Below are 25,363 nucleotides of genomic sequence, written 5' to 3'. Positions count from 1 at the left end.
CCCTCACCTGGCTTCACCTATCAGCTTGTACTCTACCCTTACCTCCCTCATCTGGCCGCTTTTCCCTTCCTTGCCAAGCCTGATGAAGGGTCTCAGCCTGAAGCATCAACTGTTCATTCTTCTCCATAGATGCTTCCTGACCTGCTGAGTTCCTCCAGCATTTTGTGTTATTTTTCACTCCTTCCTGGATAGAAGAGTGGAGCCAAAGGATTGGTGTATAAATTTGTGAGGTCCTTAAATAGATTGAAGCAGGAGGAACTCATTTCCCTCAGCAGAGTGGCAAAAGCAACTTGACATGTATCAAATCTAATGGGTAAGATGATTAGAAAGGAGATGAAAATCTTTTCAGCCAGAGATCTGTGAAGCAGTGACCTGCAGCACAATACCTAATGTTGGAAGATGGGATTGGGTCGAGTAACTCTTTATAATCTGGTAAAGGAATAGATTGAACAGCTCCCTTCTGTTATATAAAATTCTATGTTTCTGCGGCTTTTGTGAACACTGGGAAAGGGAAAGTGTTATGTTTCTGCTACTGGGAAGGAAGGTGGCTATGAGTAGCACACACGAGAGATGGAGAGGTGAGGAACAAACATGCTGCTGTTTATTTTACCGTAAATCATCTATCCAGAATGCCCTCTCACATTACGTTCAGTACATAACACACAAGGAAGCTTGATAGCAACTAGGGTCAAAATGTACATGAATACATAACATATCCCTTCCCCCTCATAAAGGTTTCTCCCTCTTCCCATACACAGACCAGCTGCTGAATTTTTAACATTCAATGATCATCAAATTCAACTAACAACTAAATGCATTTTATTTTCTAAACTAGAGAAAGAGGGTAGACTGCCTCTATTGCCAGACATAACCCTGGGGATTATTCTGCCCCATGTGCTGAGGGTTAGTCACTAAACTAGAGATTCAATCTGTCTGGAAGCCGCCTGTTCCTGTGAGGGCACTGACGATCTGGGGACGACGCCAAAGTCATCTTATCTCTTGGTGTATGTACAGTATAGATCTTGGCTTGGGTACTGCATTGTCAGTAGGGGCATCACAGAAAGCACAGATGATAGGGGAAGCACTGGCTCTCTCAATTGATCTTAATGGAGCTTCTGCGGTCATCTCAGAATCCTGTCCCATTTCTACAACTGTATCAGAATTGGTCAGTTTGTGTTGGTTTTCTCAGAAGTGGGTGACAGCTGATCAAAATGCCTTCTCCAGGTGTTGTTACTACTTTCTGCTGCATATGACATAAGACCAGTTTGTGCCACCACTGTCACAGGTATCCACTTTGTTTCAGAGATGTAGTTCTGGGCAAGTATTCTCTCCCCTGCTGTGAAACTTCTTTACTTCACTTTGGCATGTCTCTCTGCTTGGCTTTTCTGTTAATTTCGCACAATATAGTTTGTGTTTGGGGGGGTGTCTAAGCAGGTCAAGCCAGATTCTGACAAAGGGTCTTAGCCCGAAACATCGATTGTTTACTCTTTTTCCATAGATGCTGCCTAGCCTGCTGAGTTCCTCCAGCATTTGTGTGTAAAGCCGGGTGCATAGCTGTCTTTTCATTAGTGCAGTGGATGGAGCCATTTTGGTGGTGGCATGAGCTGTGTTGTGGTATGTCACCAAGAAAGTGCTAAGATGCTGGTTAAGGCTTATTACATTGTTTGAATCATTCAGCAAGGCCATTTGTGGTTGGATGATGTGGTGAAATCCTGTTTGCTTCCATAAATCCCTTGAACTCTTCAGGCAGGAGTTGTGGGCCATTGTCACTTACAAGCTGTTGAGGAAGCCCAAAATGGCTAAGGATGGAATGTAGCTCCTTAATGTATTTTTCAGATGCAGTGTTGTTCATGATGGCAACCTCAGGCCATTTGCTGTGTGCGTTCACCATGATCAAGAATATACTTCTGTCTAATCCTTCAGCCTGGGTATGTGTGGGAGGAGGTTTCTCAGAGTTATTTGACATAGGACGGAGCACACAACAAGAGGACACTCTGTCTCCTTTAATTTTTACTATTTCTATTGAACTTGCACATTTAATTAGAAACTCTCCTGAGATCTCCCCTATTACAATAGGTACAATGTCACATTCGATACCACTTTACGCAGATGACACATTAGTTTAAATGGCAAATGTTCAACAAACTCTCCCCCATGTTTTAAAAACACTGAAGCAATTTGGATTTCTTTCAGGATACAATGTTAATCTGTCAAAATCAGCACTGATGCTGATTAATACAGATAAAAGTAAGGTGTCTCTCCCTCCCCAGATTAAGGTTACAAATGAGGTCCTCTACTTGGGTATTAAAGTTAATACTTCCCTATTGTCTGTGGCTAAAACAAATTACTCTTTTATTTTGAAAAGAATAGAAGAAGATATTAATAGATGGAGACACCTGTCAGCATCAGTCCCAGCCCGTATATCAGTCATTAAAATGAACACCTTACCCCGCATTAATTTTATCAGCTTAATAATCCCACTTGCGCCTCCAGCAGGATATTGGCAAAAGGTGGACTCCTTACTTTGTTGCTATGTTTGGAATGGCAAACGACCCAATATAAAGTGGTTAGCTCTACAATGCAAAAAGTTGGATGGGGGATTGGCATGTCCAAATTTTAAACTGCATCACTGGGCATTTGTATTAAAAAGTCTTAGCTATTGGATGGAGGAGGATAAAGTCTCATCATGGAAAAATATAGAACAAGAGCTAATAGCACCAATAAGGTTGAAAGACTTTCTCCTTATAGGTATGTCTACCAAAAAATGTGATTTGTATTACAGTCCAATTTTAACCCAAATGCTACAAGTGTTTAGAGCAGCAGAAAAATTCCTAAAATTCAAAAGCATATGGTACAAATCATCTCCATTATGGAACAATAATCATTTCCTATCTGTGGGGGGTGGGGGGGACCATTCACTACCAGAACTTGGGAGGATAGAGGTATTACTACTGTAAAAGATATTAGGGGCAAGTACAATCCTTTGCTTTCAAGAACTGGTATCTCGATATAATATTGATAAACACTCTCTTCTACTTTAGAGTAAGATTAGCTTGTAAAGTCTACAGGGTTCCCTGGGGGTCAGATTTAAAGGACCATCCCATTTTTAGTTGGATACAGAGTGCTCCAAGATAGTTAGTGTCATATATCTATGATAAATTAAACTCCCAGAAATATATGCCCACATCAGGAATGAAAGCCTGGGATAGGGACATATCTGAATTGAGACAAGACTCAGACTGGGATGCGATTTGGGATAATGCTGCAGGTGCTTCAAAAAACCCAAATCACCAGTACATACATTTGAAATTTTGTCATAGAGCATATCTAACACCGAGAATTAGACATCAAATGGGACTGGTTCCTTACCCATATTGCTCATTTTGCCTCCACGGAACCATTGGCTCTTTTATACATGTTGTATGGGAATGTCCAGGGGTTTTTGGTTTGTGGGGGAAGATTATCAGTACTCTTACAGAACTAATGGGGGTACAATTACCAATGGACCCCACTGTACATCATCTAAATGATGATTCCCACCTTTCTCTTATGGAAAAATACACACAAAATCTGGCTGGCAGGCCTGACTGCAGCTAAGAAGATTGTAGTCCAGCGTCGGAAACCTCCTCATGATATTTCAAGTACTCACTGGCTTCGGAGCTTTTTGGACATTTCTTACCTGGAATTATCAGCGAGAGTAAATGATGCACGACCAACCACAATCTTCATATGGACAAATTTGATATCTAACTTAAAAGATCTTCTGTTAAAATAGGAATGCTCTGTCTGTGTATGCACTACTATTCAGTTGGGTGGGGGGGAGGGGGGATGGGGGTTCGGGGTTGGCTGGATTAAACAGTCAAAATGTAATGGGCAACTGGTTGTATCGAATGTAATTTGTTGGTGTGGCAATAAAAATTAGTGATTTTAAAAAAATCACTGCAAAATCTATCATGGTTCTTCAGGCCATTCCCATGGATGCAAAGGAGCAAGTCGAGGAATATCTCTAACTTGCTGACAATGGGCATGCTTTGACATTTTCTTCATGCAGTCCTGGCCACCAGATGTAGCTATGTGTGATATTTTTCATGTGCACTGTGCTACAGTGTATGCATGTAGCTTGTCAAGCACGTGCTTTCTAAATGGTAGAGGAATGACACAGTAGCCCCATAGTAAACATCCTGCTTGGACTGTGAGCTTCCATCGAGCTTGGTAATCTGTCAGTAGTGTAAATTGTCGAGCAAAGAGGAATTGATGGAATTTCTTAATTCCAAAGATAATTGTGAGTCTTAACACTGTAAATCAGCGAGTTGTTTTATGTCTCCCCCCTTGCTGTGAAAGGGGGCACCACTTTTCCCTTTTATTAGAGGGAGAGAGCCTGTGGCATAGTGGTTGTTGGATGAACGATTAGGATTTGTTGTGCTACAGATCATGGTCTTTATTGTGGGCTTTGCTATTGCTTGCTTATTTGCTGGAGGGGGTGATGCTTTTTTGTGGAAGGTGGTGGGAGAGGTTTGTTGCTTTTCTGCTTGTGTTTGGGGGGGAGTTAGGGGGGGCTTTGGAGTTCTAACATTTCAACGGTCATTCATTCTTTGGGACACTCTTCTGTTTTCGTGGATGTCTGCGAAGAAAAAGAATTTTGGATCTATATTGTATGCATGTCTCTGATATTAAATAGAAGTGTCAAGCTACTGAGTGATTTCCACTCAATCTGGGCATAGTGGCTTTCTGCCTTGCTGAATGTCCTTGATGCAAAAGTGATTGGACTCTCTTCACTTGTGAGATAACTGCCCCCACACCGTAGGGTGATCCATCGTAGGCCAACTCTATGGGCAATGACAGTATGAGTGTGCTTCAGATTGTGACAAAGCTGTTCTGCCCTTTTTTTAAAAAAAAGCCTTTTTATAGCTATCTGTTCACTGCCAGTGTGTTGATTTGTTTAAACGCTCATGAAGTTATTTCAGCATATTAGCTAGGTTAGGAGCAAACTTTGCATAGTATCTTCATAGTCCTAAGAAAGATCTTAATTGGCTTACATTCCGTGGAGATGGAGCCTCCATGATTGCCTTTGTCTTTGGTGCCTTGTGAAGCTCCGTTGTTGATCATGTGGCTCAAATATTCAGTTGAAGGTGGAAAGAACTCACACTTGTTCTTCCAGATGCTTAGCCCATACTCCTTGTGGTGTAGTATCCAGGTTTTGCAGGTGCTCACGCTCATTTCCCCAGTGATGTGCAAGTCATCCAAATAGTGTTGCACAAAGTCAACCCGCTCGGGATTTAATCCATTACTTGCTAAAAATGCGTGGGAGCCGAGTTGGTGCCAAATGGAAGCCGCCTATACCTGAACATTCAAAAATAAGAGGCCTAAAACTGCTCACAATACTCTAAATGAGGCCTTACCAGTGCTTTATAAACTCTAAACATTATATCCTTGCTTTTATTCTAGTTCTCCTGAAATGAATGCTAACATTGCATTTACCTTGCTCAGCACAGACTCAACCTGTGAATTAATCTTTAGGGAATCCTGCACAAGTACTCCCAAGTCCATTTGTGCCTCAATTTTTTTGTCTTTGCCGATTTTCCTAAGGCAATTTTGCGATTGCCTTAAGTCTTCCGGAACCATTCCAGAATCTCGTGATTCTTAGAAACATAGGAGCAGAGAAAACCTACAACACAATACAGGCCCTTCAGCCCACAATGCTGTCGGCCACCTCTTTCAGAACCCAGGGGTGTACACCATCTGGTCCAGGTGACTTATCTACCTTCAGACCTTTCAGTTTCCCAAAACCACCTCTCTAGTAATGGTAACTTCACATACTTCATGACCCCTGACACTTGGAACTTCCACCCTAGTGCTAGTCTTCCACAGTGAAGACTGATGCAAAATATTCTGTTTGTCCACCATTTTGTTGTCCCCCATTACTGCCCCTCCAGCATTGTTTTCCAGTGGTCTGATATCCACTCTCGCCTCTTTTACACTGTGTATCTGAAGAAACTTTTAGTATCCTCTATGGTATTATTGACTAGCTTAGTTTCATATTCCATGATTACCTTTTTTAGTTGTCTTTTGTTTTTTTTAAAAAAACTTCCCCAATTCTCTAACTTCCCACTAATTTTTGCCCTATTATATACTCTCTCTTTGGGTTTTATGTTGGCTTTGACTTGTTAGTCATGGTTGTGTCATCTTGCCTTTAGAATACTTCTTCCTCTTTGGGATTGTATATATCTGAATTGCTTCAGGTGTTGCTCTGCTATCAACACTTCTCATGTTCGTTTCAAATTAGTTCTGACCATCATGCCTCTGTAATTCCCTTTACTCCATTGTAATGCTAATACGTCTGACTTTAGCTTCTCCTCCTTAAATTTCAGGGTGAATTTCATCATATTCTGATCACATGGTTTAAGGGTTCTTTTACTTTAAGCTCTCTAATCAATTCCAGTTTGTTGCACAACACCCAGTCTAGAATAGCTGATTCCCCCTAGTGGGCTCAACCACAAGCTGCACTAAAAAGCCATCTCATAGGCACTCTAGAAACTCCCCCTCCTGGAAGCCAGCACCAACCTGATTTTCTCAATCTACCTGCATATTGAAGTCCCCCATGACTACTGTAACATTGCTCTTTTGGCTACATTTTCTATCTCCTGTTGTAATTTGTAGGGGACATCCTTACTACTGTATACAACTCCCATCAGGGTCTTTTTACTCTCGCCCCTCTCACTCCTGGGATTCTTCACTCAGCACGCTTCCTGCATCTGTTTTTTTTTTGCTGACCCGGCGATACACTGCCAGTGTTTCACACAGGCTTTTCTTACCAAAGGGAACAAAGGGGGCTTGTCACCTCGTCGCCAGTTGTTATATTTGTGGTTCTGGGAAGCCAGGTGGCTGTGAATAGCACACATGAGAGACAGAGGTGAGGAACAAATGTGAAGCTGTTTATTTTGCTTGTAAATCATCTACCCAGAATGCCCCCTCACATAATGTTCAGTGTGTAACACACAGAGAAGTTTGACAGCAGCCTGTAAAGGTCAAAATAAACATAACAAAAGGGCCTTTGGAGGTTCTTAACATCTTTCAGAAAGAGTTGTACCTTGCATGTTTGTATAAGCTTTGGAATGATGAGACCAATCTGATGGACATCATCCACCTGAGCTTTCAGAAAGGCTTGGACTTGGATTTATTACACCCCTCACCTTACTCCCGCCATAACTTGTCTTTTTTTTTGTTACAGGATTGTAGTGGTTCTGGATTCCATGATTAAGGTCTTCACATTCACTCACAATCCTCATCAACTACATGTCTTTGAAACTTGCTACAATCCAAAAGGTTAGTTGGTATTTTTCAGAGTGTATGGCCAGTATCGGACCTTCACTAGATTCTGTCAGCAGACAATTCTGTGTTTATTTTTGCATGCGTAAAACATTTTGTCTGCAATTGGTGTAATTTGGAAAATGCCTTGATGAGATTACATCTGCAATTGTGTTCTGCCCTTCATATTCCATTAACACCATAGCTGAGTTATGATAGACACAATAGGTACTGCAGATGCTGGAAATTGGAACAATACACACAATGAGCTGGAGGAGCTCAGCAGGTCAGGCAGCATCTATGAATGGGAATAAAGTCGACGTTTTGGGCTGAGACCCTTCATCAGAACTGGGCTGAGTTGAGTTATGAAGAAACATTTTCCTTTCTCAAGTTGCAGACCACCTCTGACCAATGAATTAATAGTCCCTGCGTTGAAACACCACTTAACTAATTTAATTTAACTTACTTTGTTTTGTTCTGAGCTGTCATTAATGACAAGTAGTCGAACTTGAAACCTGCAGTTGCACAGGATGCTATAACCTTATGTCAAAACTCGAATCTTGACATGCAAGTGGTTCTTTGATCACACAATAAGGACAAAATTTTATTTATTTAGTGATGCAATGTGAAATCGGCCTTTCCAGTGCTCGAGCCATGCCGCCCAGCACTCCCACAACCCCAAGTAACCCTAATCACAGGACAATTTGCAATGACCAGTTAACCTACCCAGTGCAAAAGACTTTTGGACTGTGGGAAGAAACTAGAGTACCTGGGGTAAAATCCACATATTCCACGGGGAGGACGTACAAAGACTCCTTACAGAGCAGAACCAGAAATGAATTCCAGAACACCCCTATCTGTAATAGCATTGTGCTAACTGCTACACTACTGTGGAGCCTTCTTGAAGTCAGACTTAACTTCTTTGGTTTGGATGAAACAAGTTTTGCTTTAAAAAAAGCTTGGAGATGTATTGACCTCAAAGCCATGTTAACTTTTACATTGGTGTGTCATTTCTTTTCTTTCAGGGTTATGTGTCCTTTGTCCAAATAGCAACAATTCTCTTCTAGCATTTCCAGGAACCCATACTGGGCATGTGCAAATTGTGGATTTAGCTAGTACTGAAAAGCCTCCAGTTGACATACCAGCACATGAAGGAGCTTTGAGCTGCATTGCTTTAAATCTTCAGGGAACACGCATTGCCACAGCTTCAGAAAAGGTCAGTGTAGACAGATTAATGCAGAAGAAATTTGTTTCTTTTTGTTGAATATTGTTTTGCTTCGCCAGTTGAATAAGCACAATTATTCAAAATTATTTCCTTGGTGCAGCTACTTTAGCAGTTGATATGTATGTATTTACCATTGTGTTTCAGTAAAACTAATGTATCAAATAGTTCATTTGAAGATATTTAATTGAAACATAAGGAATTTATTTTCTATTTGACTGCACTTAAATTTAGCACTGCAACTGCATTTTTCAAAAAGTATTTTGCTGAACCCCTTTCAAATGTTCATGAAAATTGCCATAACTTTCTGGTGCCAGTGTTCCGTTCTGAACTTGAGGTTTGGGTCATGACTTCATATAAACATTTCCACCTTCTGCCATTAAATGGGCAGTTGTTTGGCCTTCGAAGAAATGGTGTCAGGACAAGGAGGTTGTTAATTTGGAACAGGTCAAGGGAAATTAACTCTTAGCATTTTCTGTTAACAACTGGCTGTGGATGATGCACATAATATGATCAAAGTCTAATTAATAACTTTTGGAACCTGCAACTAGTTCAGGTAGGCAAGTACATGAGCTTGAGGATCAGCTATGTTGAATGACAGGATCAGCAGGCTGTGTAGTCTGTTCCTGCTTTTTTCTTTAAATGAAAGATGAAGGTTGAGAAGCACTTTGCAAGCTTTCGAGTGAATGCTCTCTTTTATGATTAAAAGAGAAAAAACATTCATCTTGGATTATCAGTGAGAAGTAAATACTGTAAGTGCTTAACTGATAAGGTGACAGAATAGTAAATGTAATGGTGTTAGTAATTTGACAAAAAATAATTGTCGACCTGTTAAAGGGGGAAATTATTTCTGTGGCAGATGTGTCATAACAAATGGGGCATAATGAGACACCTAATTGCTTTATTACTTTAAAAAGGGAAGGGCAACATAATAGAGGAAAAAAGTATGTTGATGATTTCACCAGTAAAGTTCAATCTCTTAAGAATTCTAGGACATCAGTAAACATCTTTATAATACAAGTTTATGAATTGACGTTTAAATATACAATGCCTATAAAAAGTATTCACCCCTTGGGAAGTTTTCATGTTTTATGACATAAAATTAGTGGATTTAACTTGGCTTTTTTTTGACACTGATAAACAGAAAAAGACATTTTCCTGGCAAAGTGAAAACAGATCTCTCACAAACTGATCTAAAGTAGTTACAAATATAAAACACAAAATAATTGATTGCATAAGTATTCACTCCCTTCAAATCAGTATTTATTAGATGTATTTTTGGCAGCAATTTTAATTACAGCCTTGAATCCGTGTGGATAGTCTCTACCAGCTTTGCATATCTGGACACTGCAATTTTTCCCCATTCTTTTTTACAAAACTACTCGAGCTCTATCAGATTGCAAGGGGATCATGAGTGAACAAGCTTTTTCAAGTCCAGCCACACATTCTCAACTGGACTCTGACTTGGCCACTCCAAGACATTAACTTTGTTGTTTTTAAGCCATTCCTGTGTAGCTTTGGCTTTATGCTTGGGGTCATTGTCTTGCTGGAAAACAAATCTTCTCCCAAGTTGCAGTTCTCTTGCAGACTGCATCAGGTTTTCCTCCAGGATTTCCCTGTATTTTGCTGCATTCATTTTACCCTCTACCTTCACACACTTTCCAGAGCCTGATGCAGTGAAGCATCCCCACACCATGATGTAGCCACCACCATGCTTCACAGTATGGATGGTGTGTTTTTGATGATGTGCCATGTTTGACCTAAGCCAAACATAGCATTTAGTCTGATAACCAAAGAGCTCAATTTTGGTTTCATCAGACCTTAGAACCTTTGTCCAGCTGACTTCAGTCTCCCACATGCCTTCTGGCAAACTCTAGCTGAGATCTCATGAGAGTTTTTTTTCAACAGTGGCTTTCTCTTTGTGAGTCTCCCATAAAGCACCTGGGCAACAGTTGCTGTATGTGCAGTCTCTCCCATCTCAGCCATTGAAGCTTGTAACTCCTCCAGAGTTGTCATGGGTCTCTTGGTGGCCTCTCTCACTAGTCCCCTTCTTGCATGGTTAGTTTTTGATGACGGCCAGATTTTCAGCTGTGCCATATTCTTTCCATTTGATGATTGACTTAACTGTACTCCAAGGGATGTTTAATGAATTGGAAATTTTATTGTATCCATCTCCCCTCTTGTGTTTTTCAACACCCTTTTCGCAGAGTTGCTTGGAGTGTTCTTTTATCTTCGGGGTGTAGTTTTTGCCAAGATACTGACCCACCAACAGTTTGACCTTCCAGATACAGGTGTATTTTTACTACAGTCAATTCAAACACCTTGACTGCACACGGTGATCTCCATTTAACTAATTATGTGACTTCTAAAATGAACTGGCTGAACCAGTGATGTTTTGGTGTGTCACAAAAAGGGGGTGAATACTTAACGCAAACAATTATTTTGTGCTGTATATTTGTAATTTAGATCACTGTAGTTTTGTTTTCTCTTTGACACTAAAGAGTCTTTCTGTTGATCAGTATCAAAAAAGCCAAATTAAATCCACTGTGATTCAATGTTGTAAAATAATAAAACATGAAAATTGTCTGGGGGGGGGGGGTGTGTGAATACTTTTTATAGGCACTGTATTTAATAGGAGTAATATTGCCTACTGTTTTCAGTTGAGTAGCAATTAACTGGTAAGAGTGACTTGGACTTTTAAAAACTAAAGCCACTTGTAGAAAATGGATTAAATCTATGCTTATCAATTTTATAAATGATACCACTGAATACATGTGTAGTTTAAAACAAAATGCTATTCTGTCACAGGGAACCTTGGTTCGAGTTTTTGACACTACAACAGGACAGCTCATCCAAGAGTTGAGAAGGGGGTCACAAGCAGCAAATATTTACTGGTACGTACAAAACTCTGCAGCTTGCACTAATGTCTTTCAGCATTGGTTATTGTATTTGCTTTTGTGTGTTAAGAATGTAGTTTATTTGTGAGCTGTAAAGTTATTCTATTTAAATAGAATTCCTGTTGTTTACTCGATAGAACAAAAACAGTTTGTGTGATTCTTTTCCAATGCTGTTGTTGAAAGTGTTACTGAGCGATGAATCATTGACATAAGCATACAGACCAGAAGCATTTGGAATCTTTTTATTTCTGGATTCGATTCTGAAACCCAACTAATGACATAATGACTCCTGCTTCCAATGTTCCATCCTGTCAAATATGTCCTATTGAGGTAGAGTGCTGCTGAATTTTTTCCTTAGAGTCTAAAATGACAAAAAAAATCTGTTCATTATAAAATCTTTATGTAGTTCTAAAGCACTCCACATGCTATAGGTGCCGCTCATAGCAAGAGATGTTAGGAAATACAATACTGTGCAAAGGTGTGATTTAATTCCAAACAGTTGATTTATTGCATGTCATTACAGAATGTCTCTCTGCTGCTTCCCACTCCCTCCCTCTCCCCCTTTTCCCAACCATGATTCCCTCTCCCTCCCTCTTCCCCCCCCCCCCCAACTGTCAGTCCACAATAGAGACCCATATCAGAATCCTCTTTATCATCACTCACACTTATCATGAAAGTTGTTTATTTTGTGATAGCAGGACAGCATAGTAGTTAAAATTACGGAACTGTGCAAAAGTTTTAGGCACCTTAGCTATATATATGTGCGTAAGACTTTTGCACAGTACCGTAAACTCTCTTGATTTTCATCTGACTTTGCAAGATGTTTCTTTGGAACAAGATGCATTTATGCCTAAATTCTGTTAATGTAAGGAAATGAGGCAGTCAATTTGAGCAAAGCAAGATCCAGGAAACCAGTTAATCAGATCAGTGTTTGCATTGAGGAATAAATATTGGTTGGGGGTCTTGCTGGAACAAAGGCAGAAGCTTTGGTGGTTTTAATTGAAAAGTAGTCAATCTCACATTGAGCCTGACACCAAGCATATTTGGAACTTGGCGCAAGTATACAGTGTTTTGTTTCTACTATTAAAGGATGACATTGTAGACACATCATCTAGTTGTAAGATGTTAAGATCTTTTTAGTATTATAATTTAATTATTGCTGATCAATATCACCAAGACCAAGGAGATGGTGGTGGACTTTAGGAGATCTAGGCCTCATATGGAGCCAGTGATCATTAATGGAGAATGTGTGGAGCAGGTTAAGACCTACAAGTATCTGGGAGTACAGTTAGACGAGAAGCTAGACTGGACTGCCAACACAGATGCCTTGTGCAGGAAGGCACAGAGTCGACTGTACTTCCTAAGAAGGTTGGCGTCATTCAATGTCTGTAGTGAGATGCTGAAGATGTTCTATAGGTCAGTTGTGGAGAGCGCCCTCTTCTTTGTGGTGGCGTGTTGGGGAGGAAGCATTAAGAAGAGGGACGCCTCACGTCTTAATAAGCTGGTAAGGAAGGCGGGCTCTGTCGTGGGCAAAGTACTGGAGAGTTTAACATCGGTAGCTGAGCGAAGGGCGCTGAGTAGGCTACGGTCAATTATGGATAACTCTGAACATCCTCTACATAGCACCATCCAGAGACAGAGAAGCAGTTTCAGCGACAGGTTACTATCGATGCAGTGCTCCTCAGACAGGATGAAGAGGTCAATACTCCCCAATGCCATTAGGCTTTACAATTCTACCGCCAGGACTTAAGAACTTTTTAAAAGCTATTATTAATGCTTTTTGAGATAGTGATTTAGATGCATATCATATTTTTTTTACTGAGTTAAGTATTGTTTTGCTACAACAAGTGTATGGGACATTGGAAAAAAGTTGAATTTCCCCATGGGGATGAATAAAGTATCTATCTATCTATCTATCTATCTATCTATCTATCTATGTAGTTCCTTGTAATTTCCCATAACCCAGTAGGGAAATGTTCATGCAAGATTAATTTTTAAAGAGTTTCCTCTAAATCATCATGTTTTTAGAAGTGGCCTTCAGGCAATTGTTAGTTCTTTTATTTTACCATTTCATACTACATGTTTAAATTATTCTCCACAAGGGCCACATCTGAAATTCTTCGCATTTTCTTAATTTTTCTGAAGGAAACCTCATATAGTATTTATATAGTATATACTACATAATATATAGTATATATATTGTATTTAGGAATGGTGTCTCGCATTGCATTTGATCAGAACTTGCAATATCTTGGATATTGCAGAGTTTTCATTAAATATAACCAATTGCTCTAAATTTAAACTTTATTTTCTTGCATATATTTGAGGAACTACAGTATTCAATATACAGGTTTCCCTCGCTATCCAAAGGTAGGGCGTCCCTATGAAACAGTTCATAAGCCGGAAAGTCATAAAGTGAATAAGCAATTACCATTTATTAATATGGGAAGAATTTCTGAGCGTTCCCAGACCCAGAAAATAACCTACAAAATCATGCCAAATAACACACAAACCTAAAATAACAGTAACGTATAGTAAAAGCAGGCATGATATGATAAATATACAGTCTATATAAAGTAGAAATACTTTTCTGCAATCATTGCAGCATTGTGTAGCGTATCAAAAATCTCACTATATAGTGTATACTGTAATCTCACTACGTAGCGGAAGCAGTCTCTTCAGTAACCCTTAAGCTATGAAGCTGCCAAATCCTACCAAATAACACATAAAAATACACAGCCTATATAAAATAGAAATAATGTATGTACAGTGTAGTTTCATTTACCAGAATCAGGAAGACAGCGAGCACACTGATGATGGTGTGTTAGGCTGAGTCATCGGAGGTTGGGGTGCTTGGCACTTTTTTCCCAATAAATTGCAGTTTCGTCACAGTTAAATACCTACTGTAATTACTTTCCTCAGTTCTGCTGGGAACTTTTCGGCAGCTTCAGTACCAGCTGAAGCACTCTCTCCAGTAAACTTTAAGCTATGAAGCTGCCCTTGCCTTTAAATTCCACTTTCGTAACACTTTTATCACTATCGTCCAGTGCTTTCTGTTTCAGCTTATTAAAAAGACTGTCTGATTTCTCCTTAAGTGTAAGATAACAATGGAACACCACGCTTTGTATACCCATCAATCCACTCAAGCAGTAGACTCTATTTTATCCATTATTGGATGCTGACTAAGAGAGACCACTTTGCTACGAGCAGAACCAATAGTAACATCAGCAGCTTTCAAGATTCTTTCTCTCTGAGCATAAATAGTGTGAATGATTCAACGCGCGGACAATGTCCTTGCTTCTTTCACCTCGATTGAAACGCTTAATTATGTCTAGTTTTACACTAAGTGTAACACCCTTACAAGCTCTTTTAGGGTTTTCTGATACCTTGGAACTCATCTTGCTAATGAATGCACAAAATAAATTGACATAAAGTACAGATGCTCACAGACACGTGTTTAAGCAATGGCGGCTAGAATGGTGTTCTGGGGGAGGAGCTTGGCTACCTTTCTTTTTTGTAACAGTGAAAACACCTTCTAACACCTAATACCTTCTGTTAGCGAAAACAGGTAACTAATGTAGGTCTTTCGTAACAGTGAGGTGTCGTAAAGTGAACGTTCGGAAAACGGGGGCCACCTGTATAACAGAACAGTAAATCTTTGTTTCACTTGACTAAACAGAATACTGATTAGGTATTAGGTATTATTCCTGGGTTACCAGGAAGAACTAGTATTATAGTTCCTTAAGGAAAGGGAATCAGAACTCTGTGGTATAATAGTGTCTGGTAGAAAGGAAAATCTAACAACCCAGCAGCACAAATCCCGAACATCAGAGGTTTTACTGTACATTGTTGCAACATTCACAAACGAGAAAATCTGTAGATGCTGGAATCCAAGCAACACATACACAAAATTCTGGAGGAACTCAACAGGTCAGGCAGCATCCATGGGGGGGGGGGGAGATACAGTGATTGTATGGCATTTTGTGATTGTTGCAACATTAATGATTTAATATGACGAATGTTTAGAAGCTGCAGAGGGGAACATAAAATGACTTTGCTATTTTTTTACAAAGCTTAAATGTCCTTCTAAAAATGCAATGTTGATGAAGTTTCTGGCACTACCATTTAATGTAGCTGTACAATATGTTTCAATTTCTAGAATCTCAATCTTATGACTAGTACCTTCTAACAATCACTGTGTATTCGCTTGGATTATGACCCAAATTGCGTCGATTAAAATTATGGCAAAATTTCTTCTGTATCCTCTTTCCTCTAAAGTGGTGGAAGTGTAATCATTGAATACTTTAAAGCAGGGTAAATACTTATCAATGAAAGGGGACAAAGGTTACTGTAGGTAGATATAAATGTGGACACAACACAAAGTACACTGCAGATGCTGGGGTCAAAGCAACACGCACAACACGCTGGAGGAACTCAGCAGGTCGGGCAGCATCCGTGGAAACGAACTGGACTGATGAAGGGTCTCGACCCGAAACATTGACTGCTCGTTTCCACGGATGCTGCCCGACCTGCTGAGTTCCCCCAGCATGTTATAAATGTGCAGTTGAGGTTAGTCAGATTTTATTAAATGGTGGTGTATGTTAGTGCCTACCATGTGAGTAGGGCTGGTATTATTCTGCTTCCCTCTGGGGCTTTGTGCCTCCCCTCCATGCTTCCTTTTGCTTGCTGTTCAATACCAAAATTACAATTTTGCTGCTTACAAACTATACAAAGACTTTGGGTGAAGAGTTTGGGAAAAGCTGATGCATTTTGTCCATGTTTCTTTCAATAATGAGCATTTTGTCTTGCAGCATTAATTTTAATCAAGATGCTTCTTTAATCTGTGTATCAAGTGATCACGGGACTGTTCATATTTTTGCTGCGGAGGATCCCAAAAGAAATAAACAATCTAGGTAAATTAGATAAGATTTTAAAATGTTTGATTTGTGTTATTAATTATTAAGTACCTTCTATACCAATTTATATAGCATGATCTACCAGTTTGGTTTTACTGGGGAATCTATTGTGAATTACAATTTTAGAATTGCAAGTGCTGTATTTGATCTGTTGCCCAATTTGGAACATTCAATTTGCTCAAAGTAATTTGGCTAGTAATATTGGAATGGAAGCTGCTTTTAATCTTCTATAGTTAGATAATATGATCTTTCTCATCATTTGCTGACTTCGTATTTCATGATATATTCCCAAAATAATCAGTGATCTGTTTTGAAATTTTCAGTTTATTCATTGAGTTTCTTTATTTCACATACTCATTTAATGGCTTCAATAATCACTTAAAATATATTTTTATTCTTTTGAGTTGTGAAGGTTGGGTTGACTAAATCAAAGTTTTAAGTAATGCACTCTCATTCTAACTGGAATTGGTTTATTATTGTCACGTACTGAGGTACAGTGGCCAGCACTTGCCTTGCTGACCTTGAGTTTGCAAGTGACTTTAAGGTTCAGGGGCATTAGAAGCTGTTGGGGGCGGATGGTGACAAATTAATCTCTCTCATTTAACCCTAATGCATCATTCTTATTAGCTTGCTCCATACTCCTTTTAAGGATAAATTTGACATTTGCTGCCAAAAATATTGACTGAAAAAAGCCTTCTGAAAGAAGACTAAACATTACTTTTTTGACTTGACAATCACAGTTCTGCTGAGGGATTCATTTTGGATCCTTTGTTCATACTTAAATTTACTTGAACTTAAATTGAAAGTTGTGCATTTTGAAATTCTGAACCTAAATAACTTTTGAGATGGTGTTTTAAATTATGATAGTCATTTAAAAAAAGGTGCTACTAATTTCTTCCTTCATTCTTCTCTTTCTGCCCCCCCCCCCCCCCCCCCCTGTATTTGCAGTTTGGCATCAGCAAGTTTCCTTCCAAAATACTTCAGTTCTAAGTGGAGCTTTTCCAAGTTTCAGGTTCCTTCTGGGTCACCTTGTATCTGTGCCTTCGGTGCTGAGACAAATGCTGTTGTAGGTAAGTTTTGTTCTCCTCTAGTCCCAGCCTGTAGATATTGAAATGCATATGTAAAGAATTGCATACACAGGTACATGGTTTATGCTTAGCACATTTGGATTATTATATACAGTCTTTTGTCTCTTTATTTAAGTAGAGATGCTAATATATTGGAAGCGGATCAGAGACCGTTTACTAAACTACTATCTGGAATGGCCAGGTTGTTTTGAATAAGGTTAGACAGGCTTCCTTGTTCAGAAGAGTGGAAAGACACTTGATTGAATTATTTTAAGGATCGTGGCATGTGGGTGTTGAGAGGATATTTCTAATTTGGGAGACTCTGGAACTTGGAAGCACACTTAAAAAATTACTCATTTTAGAATCAAATGGCTAATGGAACAGAACAGTACAAGCTTCTTGACTCTCAATGTTGTGGCAATCTTTTAAGCTACTCCAAGGATGGTAGATCCCTGAGTATTTTCAATGTTGAGGTAGGCAAGCTTTTAACTACTGAATCAGATCTACATTAAATGTAGACTTGGGTGCACTGTGGCTGCTGACTGTTCCTAGTTGTGAATGAATGTATTAATGGGATTCTTCAGTTCTTATTTTCCATTTATAGATCAGTTTGTGCTGGTGGTCATTTCCAAATGAAATCATATCCATTATAGAATTGGCTCCAGCTCTGTTCACCTCAGTCTCGTTATCTACCCCAAAATTCTTTATCTACTTAAGGCCCAAGCTATGCACTCCATATTCTTCCTGCTATTCCAATAAATTATCTAAAAGTATTCACGCATTCAGTGTCACTTAATTTCTCTGCATTCTGTCAAGAATGCCTTCTGTGGCAAGCTGTATCCAAAACTCAAGATCTGAAACTTAATTATGTTCACATTATAGCTTTCTGCTGCAGTCACTGCCTTATTTATTATCTTGTTTAGATTAGCACAGGATTTGGTCAGGACACACCCATGCACATTAGGATTATCACATAATTTCGTTTTATGTCTGCATCACAGCAGCTACTCTGTGGTTAGCATGAGGAAAAATTCTTTAAGTGATATGTAGCCCAAAGATCATGACACAAGTTGTAGTTGAGAGCTTAAGCTGAAACCCCATTGTGTTGGTTCAGTGCATGATTCTGGTTGTACATCACCACAGCATTGCACAGCACACAAAAAAGCGAATCCAACCTTGAGGTAAATTTTTTATTGCAATCCCTCTACCCCACTGTGTAAAGTGCATCAATAAAGCATAAATAGAACTAGATAACCACTCTACATAGAACATCTGAAATTGAAAATTCTGGTTTTGAACAGAAGAAATCTTCATTCTTTACAAAAGCGTTTAGTTTCAGGAAAATACTAGACATCTACCTTATATTGAGGCACAACCTAAATGGCATTAATTCACATAACAAGAGCAAATCTGCAGATGCTGGAGGAACTCAGCATCTGTGGAAAAGGGCATAGTTGACATTTTGGTTATACTCTGAGACTCGGCCTGAAGCATCAGCTGTACTGTGGATAATTATGTAAATAACTATTCTCCATCTTAAGTTTTTAATGTATATTAAGTGAGTTATGGGCATGCTATGTTGGTCCTGGGAATATTGTGACATTTGTGGGCAGTCTAACATGATCTTTGCTGATTTTATTTGCCACATTCCACTGTTGATGTACGTGACAAATGAAAGGCTGATCATAAATCTTAGAATTAAGGCAGCTTAGAGAAAACAGATTTAGTCTGTATAATGTTTCCTCATTTTCTTTGAATTTGGAAATGAGACTGAAACAATGTTGTTGAATAGTATGTAATTTTACTACTAACTTGTGTACACATTGTACACTTCATCTATTCAAGGTTTGCATATTAAGAAGTTTCAGTTGTGGAAATTAATATTTTTTATTTAACGAGAAAGGATAATTTTAAATATTTCAAATGTTAAAATGTTACTGCACTAAAACTGGTCTTTATTTCATTGCAGCAATTTGTGCTGATGGCAGCTATTACAAATTTTTATTCAACACCAAAGGTGAATGCACCCGGGATGTGTATGCGCAATTCCTGGAAATGACTGATGATAAGATATGATGTGAAGGATATAATTACAAAAATTAAAAAAACAGATGAGTTGCTGTTTTAGCTGTCTCAAAATGAGAGTTAAGTGACTAAACATTGGTTAAACTGAGGAAAATTAGCCTCTGGATGGACCACTGGACAAACAGCATACCGATGCTTCCATATTATTTCTGCCATTTTCCTGTTCTATAATCTTTCTGGGTTGAAAGAAAATCCTCTAGTGTCAATAGAAACTAAATTTGGTGACCAGCGGCAGTTACCAGTTCTTCAGACTTTTATATTAAAATGCAGAACTAATTGTGCCTGCTTAAACCCTTTTATCTGGATGTTTACAGTATGACATTTGAATGCAGGTTCCACACTATATGCTGTTCCTGCTAATTTTTCTTGTCTGATGTGTTTGTGTTCTTGATAAACAATTTCCTGAAAGTTTAGGTGTCATTTTTCATTCTAATGAATGTAGTCATTGAGTGTGAAATGGTTAAATTGAACATGCACAACATTAAACAGCTGAACTGTTGACTTGAGGTACTGGAATAGATTTATATGGTATTACATCCATGAAGTTAAACTGCTGTTTACTTTGAACTGGATGCCCAATTTTGTTACATGACCACAGAAGACATTCAGTTGTAAAACCTTAATGCAAACTCAACTTTTCTGATTAACTTTGAAAGTGTTTGGTTAATGGAAATGTCTTTTGTCTGGATGTAATGGGGATTGAAATAAGCTTCACTGATCCATCTGTTTCTATCCAACAATCTGGCATCTAGGTAGAAAGCATTCTATACACTAAAATATGAAAAACAATCAGATTTTGCAGAATAAACTATTACAAACAGCTGTGTAATATGGAGTTGTTAAAGATGGTTCATATTATTCTCCCCCCCCAAAAAAAATTGTCATCTTCCTTCAACACCCCCCCCCCCCCAATTGACAGCTTTCATTTGATTGCTGTAATTGTGAAATCACAAAATTCACTTAAATGTAATTTTATATCTGGTTTGGATTTAAAAACTAACCAGGTTAAATTTGTGCAATTTGTCTTAACCAGATATGATTTTTGAAAGAAAGTTGGCTCTTTGAAGGCAAGAAGCACTGGGGATGAGTTCTCCATAGAAACTGTCAGAACAGACTTAAATGAAACTTTCAAATCCGCTAGTAAACCAGACTGATATATACTTACTAAGGATATATTACAGTGATGTGGTTTATTTTTAGAAATCTGTAATGATTTAATGGACAAGACAAATGTAACTGACATACCGTTAAAGCAATGTTACACTACTGCAACTTATTTTAAAATGACATGCAGCATTATACCTCAGTTTAAAATTGCAATAGGACAACTGCATGTAGACATTTTGAAAAATTCACCTTGGGCTTAAGAAAATGCTTCCCATAAACAAGGAAGATTAATTTGAAATTCTATTGAGCTAGTAAGTTGTCAATGTATGGTTAGCAGCTTTCACTCTAGCTTTTATAAGGCCACTCTTTCTCTGATATTGTACAGCTAATGAATGGGACTTGCATAATGAGTTCTTGAGGATAACTTTAATAATGCACATATCTTTAATACTAACCAGTGTTTTATAAGCACCTTTCAAATCCGAAGTTATAAATTAAAATCAAGTAAAATGTATATAGGTCTGTGTGCATGTAAAATTCTTAAATGAAAACTCTTACACCCACTTTTTACTAAAAATGTTTATTAAATTTTTCATGTATTAATGTTTCATCATTTGTGTATAATTTGTTATTTCACTGCCTTAATAAAAGGTCAATGTCACCTTCAATACTTGTTACTAATTAAATTTGTGCTGTTACAGCAAAATGCATTTTAACATGGATAGATTTGGTCAAAGCAAGGGTTGTAGTGAATTTTATTACCATGCCTCAAGTACAATTTTTCCAATTTTAAGTTTCCTGAATATTTTAGATGCTTTAAAATCTGTTGTTGGGCAAAACAAACTGCACACATTTGATATGTTACAGTCAAAGGAAAAATAAAAGAATGGTATTGTGGATGACAAGGTTGTGAATTTAGTCCAGAAGATGCAAATGCAAGGTTTTGGAAGCCAAAATTCAACAAAGCCCTTAAAGAATATAAAACAGTAAAGATGGAGGTAGTATTAGGACTCTTATAGAACAATATACCCATTTACTGACAAGCAAGAAATTGTTATTCTTACGATTTGGGCCCTAACCAAGATCTTTAGCCCGTCTAGCCACAAGTCATGGAGAGCTGGCAAGAAGGTATTAAGAGTAGATACTTGAGAATAGGATTTGAAAAAATATGGCCTAAAGGCAGTCAATATTTCCCCCAGTTTAAGATTCCGGCAGAGACTAGCAATTTTTATCCAGGATCTCTCTGTATTTAGCAGTATTCATCTTCACATCAATCCTACTCAGATTTCCAGTCCCTGCTGCTGAAAAGCATCCCCATATAATGAAGCTACCTCCACCATAATTTACAGTGGGAATGCTGTTACCTGGCAGTATTAGATTTACACCACACATACCATTTAGTATTAAGGCCAATAAGTTCCACTTTAGTCTCATCTGACCACAAGACCTTCTTCCATATCTTTGCAGTATTGTCTAACACTTTGCAAAGATTTTTTTTTAAGCCAGGGCTGCTGCTTTGCCATTCCTCCATAAATATCTTTTTTGAGCAAGGTCTTGGAGATTGTGGAGCCATGAACTTCATCTCCAGTTGCAGCCACTGACTTCTGCAGCTCAGTCAGAGTGACTGTAGGCTTTACAATAACCTCTCTTACAAATGCTATTCTTCTCTAGTGGGGTGGCCTGACCTAGGCAGTGTGGCTGTGGTTTCATATTTTTCCCACTTTTTCCTCGATAGACTGCACTGAGCTGAGATGGTCTTGTACCCTTCTCCAGATCTGTGCTTCTCTATCATTTCCTTGTCTTGAATGCTCTTTTGTTCTCATTTTTGTATGGTCTGTTGAAAATCACCATACTGTTGGATCTTACAGAGAGTGGAGCCATTTATTATGAATTCATTGAAAACAGGTGATCCTACAATTTTCTACATCAACAATTGTGGAGTTGGTCAGGTAATATTGCACTGGAGCAAAGTTACTGTTGTTGGTACAAAAGGGATGAATACTTTTCCAGTTTCACAATTTGGTTTTAACTTTTTTTAGTAAATAATTGACAGGTTTTTAAATTTTTCTTTTGATTTGTCATGCTGCAGAATGTTTTGTAAATTAGTTCCAAAAATACCTTTAGTATATTTTAAATTTAGAAAATGAGACAAAATGTGAAAATTGTGGAGGCTGAATATTGTTTCAAGGCACTATCTGCAGCACATTCAGGCACCCTTTTATATACTAAAACTTGTACCACACATTTAAACTTTCCCCCAATCACTTTAAGTACATGCTATCTAGTATTAGACAACGCAGCCTTTGGGGAAGAAAGTTATCTGTACCTCTCAACTGTGTAAATTTCTGTCAGGTCTCCTATCAGCCTCCACTGCTTTGGAGAAAACAACCCTAGATCTTCCTTCTCTCTTAAGTATATACTTTCCGATCCAGGCAGCAATCTGGTAAACATTTTCTACATCCTAAAGCATCCACATCCTTCTTGTAATCAGGGTGCAATACTCCTGATTGAATCACTTACTTAAGTCTAGGAAGACAACATCTTTGTCTCTACTTTCATGATCATCTTCGTCACCTCAAACTCAAGTTAGGAAGACATGAGGAATCTATAGTTAGAGGGACAGATATGTGATTCTGTGGGCGTGAAAAATAAACAAGGACGGTAGTTTGCCTCCCAGGTACCAGGATTCGTGATATTTCAGAGCGTGTCCACAATATCCTGAAATGGGAGGGTGAGCGGGCAGAGGTCATGGTACATATTGGTACCAATGACATAGGTAGAAAAAGGATGGAGGTCCTGAAAGCAGAATATGGGGAGTTAAGGAAGGAAGCTGAGAAGCAGAACCTCAAAGGTAGTAATCTCGGGATTGCTGCCTGTGCCCCAGGGCAGTGAGTATAGGAATAGATTGAGGTGGAGGATAAATAAACATGTGGCCGAAGGATTGGAACAGGAGGCAGGGATTCAGATTTTTGAATCATTGGGATCTCTTCTGGGACAGGTGTGACCTGTACAAAAAGAACAGGTTGCACTTGAATCCGAGGGGGACCAATATCCTGGTGGGGAGGTTTGCTAATGCTATTAGGGAGGGTTTAAACTAGATTTGCAGGGGTTTGGGAACCGAAGTGAAGAGGCAGAGGATGGGGAGGTTGCAGCACAAGTAGAGACAGCTTGTAGGGAGTTTGAGGAAGGATAGGCAAATGTTAGAGCAAAGATGCACTCAGCCTGATGGTTTGAGATGTGTCTATTTTAATGCAAGGAGTATCATAAACAAGGTGGATGAACTTAGAGCATGGATCAATACCTGGAACTATGATGTTGTGGCCATTACAGAGACTTGGATGTCTCAGGAGCAGGGGTGGCTGCTGAGGGAATGGAGGGTTGCAAATGTAACCTGATTAGGGATAATCAGTATGGCTTTGTCAATGGCAGGTTGTGCCTTAGGATCCTGATTGAATTGTTTGAGGAAGTAACAAAGCACATTGATAAAGGTGGAGCAGTGGATGTAGTGTATATAGATTAGAGTAAGGCATTTGATAAGGTTCCCCATGCAAGGCTCTTTCAGAAAGTAAGGAGGCATGGGGTCCAAGGTGACCTTGCTTTGTGGATCTAGAATTGGCTTGCCCAGAAAAGGCACAGTGGTTGTAGATGGTCCGTATTCTGCATAGAGGTTGGTGACCAGTGCTGATCCGCAGGGATCTGTTCTGGGACCCCTCCTCTTCATGATTTTTATAAGTGACCTGGAAAAAGAAGTAGAAAGGTGGGTTAGTAAGTTTGCTGATGACAAAGGTCAGGGGTGTTGTGGATAGTCTGGAGGGCTGTCAAGAGGTTACAGCGTGACATCGATAGGATGCAGAACTAGGCTGAGAAGTGGCAGATGGAGTTAAACCCAGATAAGTGTGAGGTGGTTCATTTTGGTAGGTCAAGTTTGAAGACAGAATGCAATATTAATGGTAAAATTCTTGGCAGTGTGAAGGATCTGATAGATCTTGGGGTTTGTGTTCATAGAACATTCAAAGCTGCTGTGCAGGTTGACTGTGCTGTTAAGAAGGCATATGGCGTGTTGGTAATGTTACAGCCATACAAGACATTGGTCAGACCCTACTTGGAGTACTGTGTTCAGTTCTGGCCACTATACTACAAGGATGTGGATTTCATAGAGAGAGTGCTGAGGAGATTTCCAAGGATGTTGCCTGAATTGGAGGGCGTACCTCATGAGAATAGATTGAGTGAGTGAACTCAGCCCTTTCTCCTTGGAGCGGCGTAGGATGAGAGGTGACCTGATAGAGGTGTACAAGATGATGAGGTCACCGATCGTGTGGATAGCCAGAGGCTTTTTCCCAGGGCTGAAATGGGAACACAAGGGGGGCATAGTTTTAAGGTGCTTGGAAATAGGTACCAAGGGGACGTCAGGGGTAAGTTTTTCCACACAGAGTGGTGGGTATGTGGAATGCACTGCCAGCAGTGATGGTGGAAGTGGATACAACAAGCTTGTTTAAGAGCCTCTCAGATAGGTACATGGAGCTTTGAAAAATAGAGGGCTATGTGCTAGGGAAATTTTAGGCAGTTTCTAGAATAGGCTACATGGTCGGCGCAACAGCATGGGCCGAAGGACCTGTAATGTTCTGCAGATTTCTATGTTCTATTAATGTGCAAATCTAATAGGGACTTGTCCAAAAAGTCTGTAATAGCTGCGAGAAGTGTTCAACTAAGTACTGAGCAAAGGGCAAATAATATTTTTGAAAAGCTAACATCTTTCTGTGCTCC

At 39.1% G+C, this 25,363-nt stretch overlaps 2 protein-coding genes across 16 annotated transcripts in view; one reads left to right on the top strand and one right to left on the bottom strand.

Annotated features, from left to right (window-relative positions):
• wdr45b (WD repeat domain 45B) overlaps nucleotides 1-21,267 on the top strand; it is a 39,244-nt gene extending 17,977 nt beyond the window's left edge. For both annotated transcript variants that reach the window (XM_073025885.1, XM_073025888.1), the window contains exons 5-10: nucleotides 7,229-7,323; nucleotides 8,331-8,521; nucleotides 11,336-11,421; nucleotides 16,236-16,337; nucleotides 17,289-17,410; nucleotides 19,377-21,267. In XM_073025885.1, the coding sequence (XP_072881986.1) occupies nucleotides 7,229-7,323; nucleotides 8,331-8,521; nucleotides 11,336-11,421; nucleotides 16,236-16,337; nucleotides 17,289-17,410; nucleotides 19,377-19,483 (703 nt within the window). In that variant the 3' untranslated portion in view covers nucleotides 19,484-21,267. The remainder of the gene's footprint in view (nucleotides 1-7,228; nucleotides 7,324-8,330; nucleotides 8,522-11,335; nucleotides 11,422-16,235; nucleotides 16,338-17,288; nucleotides 17,411-19,376) is intronic.
• The window catches only part of foxk2b (forkhead box K2b), a 113,306-nt gene continuing 99,593 nt past the window's right edge, over nucleotides 11,651-25,363 (bottom strand). For 9 of the 14 annotated variants that reach the window (XR_012095923.1, XR_012095922.1, XR_012095926.1 and 6 more), the window contains one exon: nucleotides 21,164-24,336. The gene's annotated coding sequence lies outside the window, so the exon portion shown is untranslated. Of the gene's footprint in view, nucleotides 11,786-17,368; nucleotides 17,439-21,163; nucleotides 24,337-25,363 lie in introns of those variants that run through there. The other 5 variants (XR_012095930.1, XR_012095931.1, XR_012095932.1 and 2 more) reach the window with 3 other exon arrangements.

The sequence above is a fragment of the Hemitrygon akajei genome, chromosome 22 (assembly GCF_048418815.1).
Source record: "Hemitrygon akajei chromosome 22, sHemAka1.3, whole genome shotgun sequence".
Classification (NCBI taxonomy): Eukaryota; Metazoa; Chordata; class Chondrichthyes; order Myliobatiformes; family Dasyatidae; genus Hemitrygon; species Hemitrygon akajei.
The sequence above is the reverse complement of the archived record's forward strand: the minus strand, read 5'-3'. Positions and strand labels throughout refer to the sequence as shown.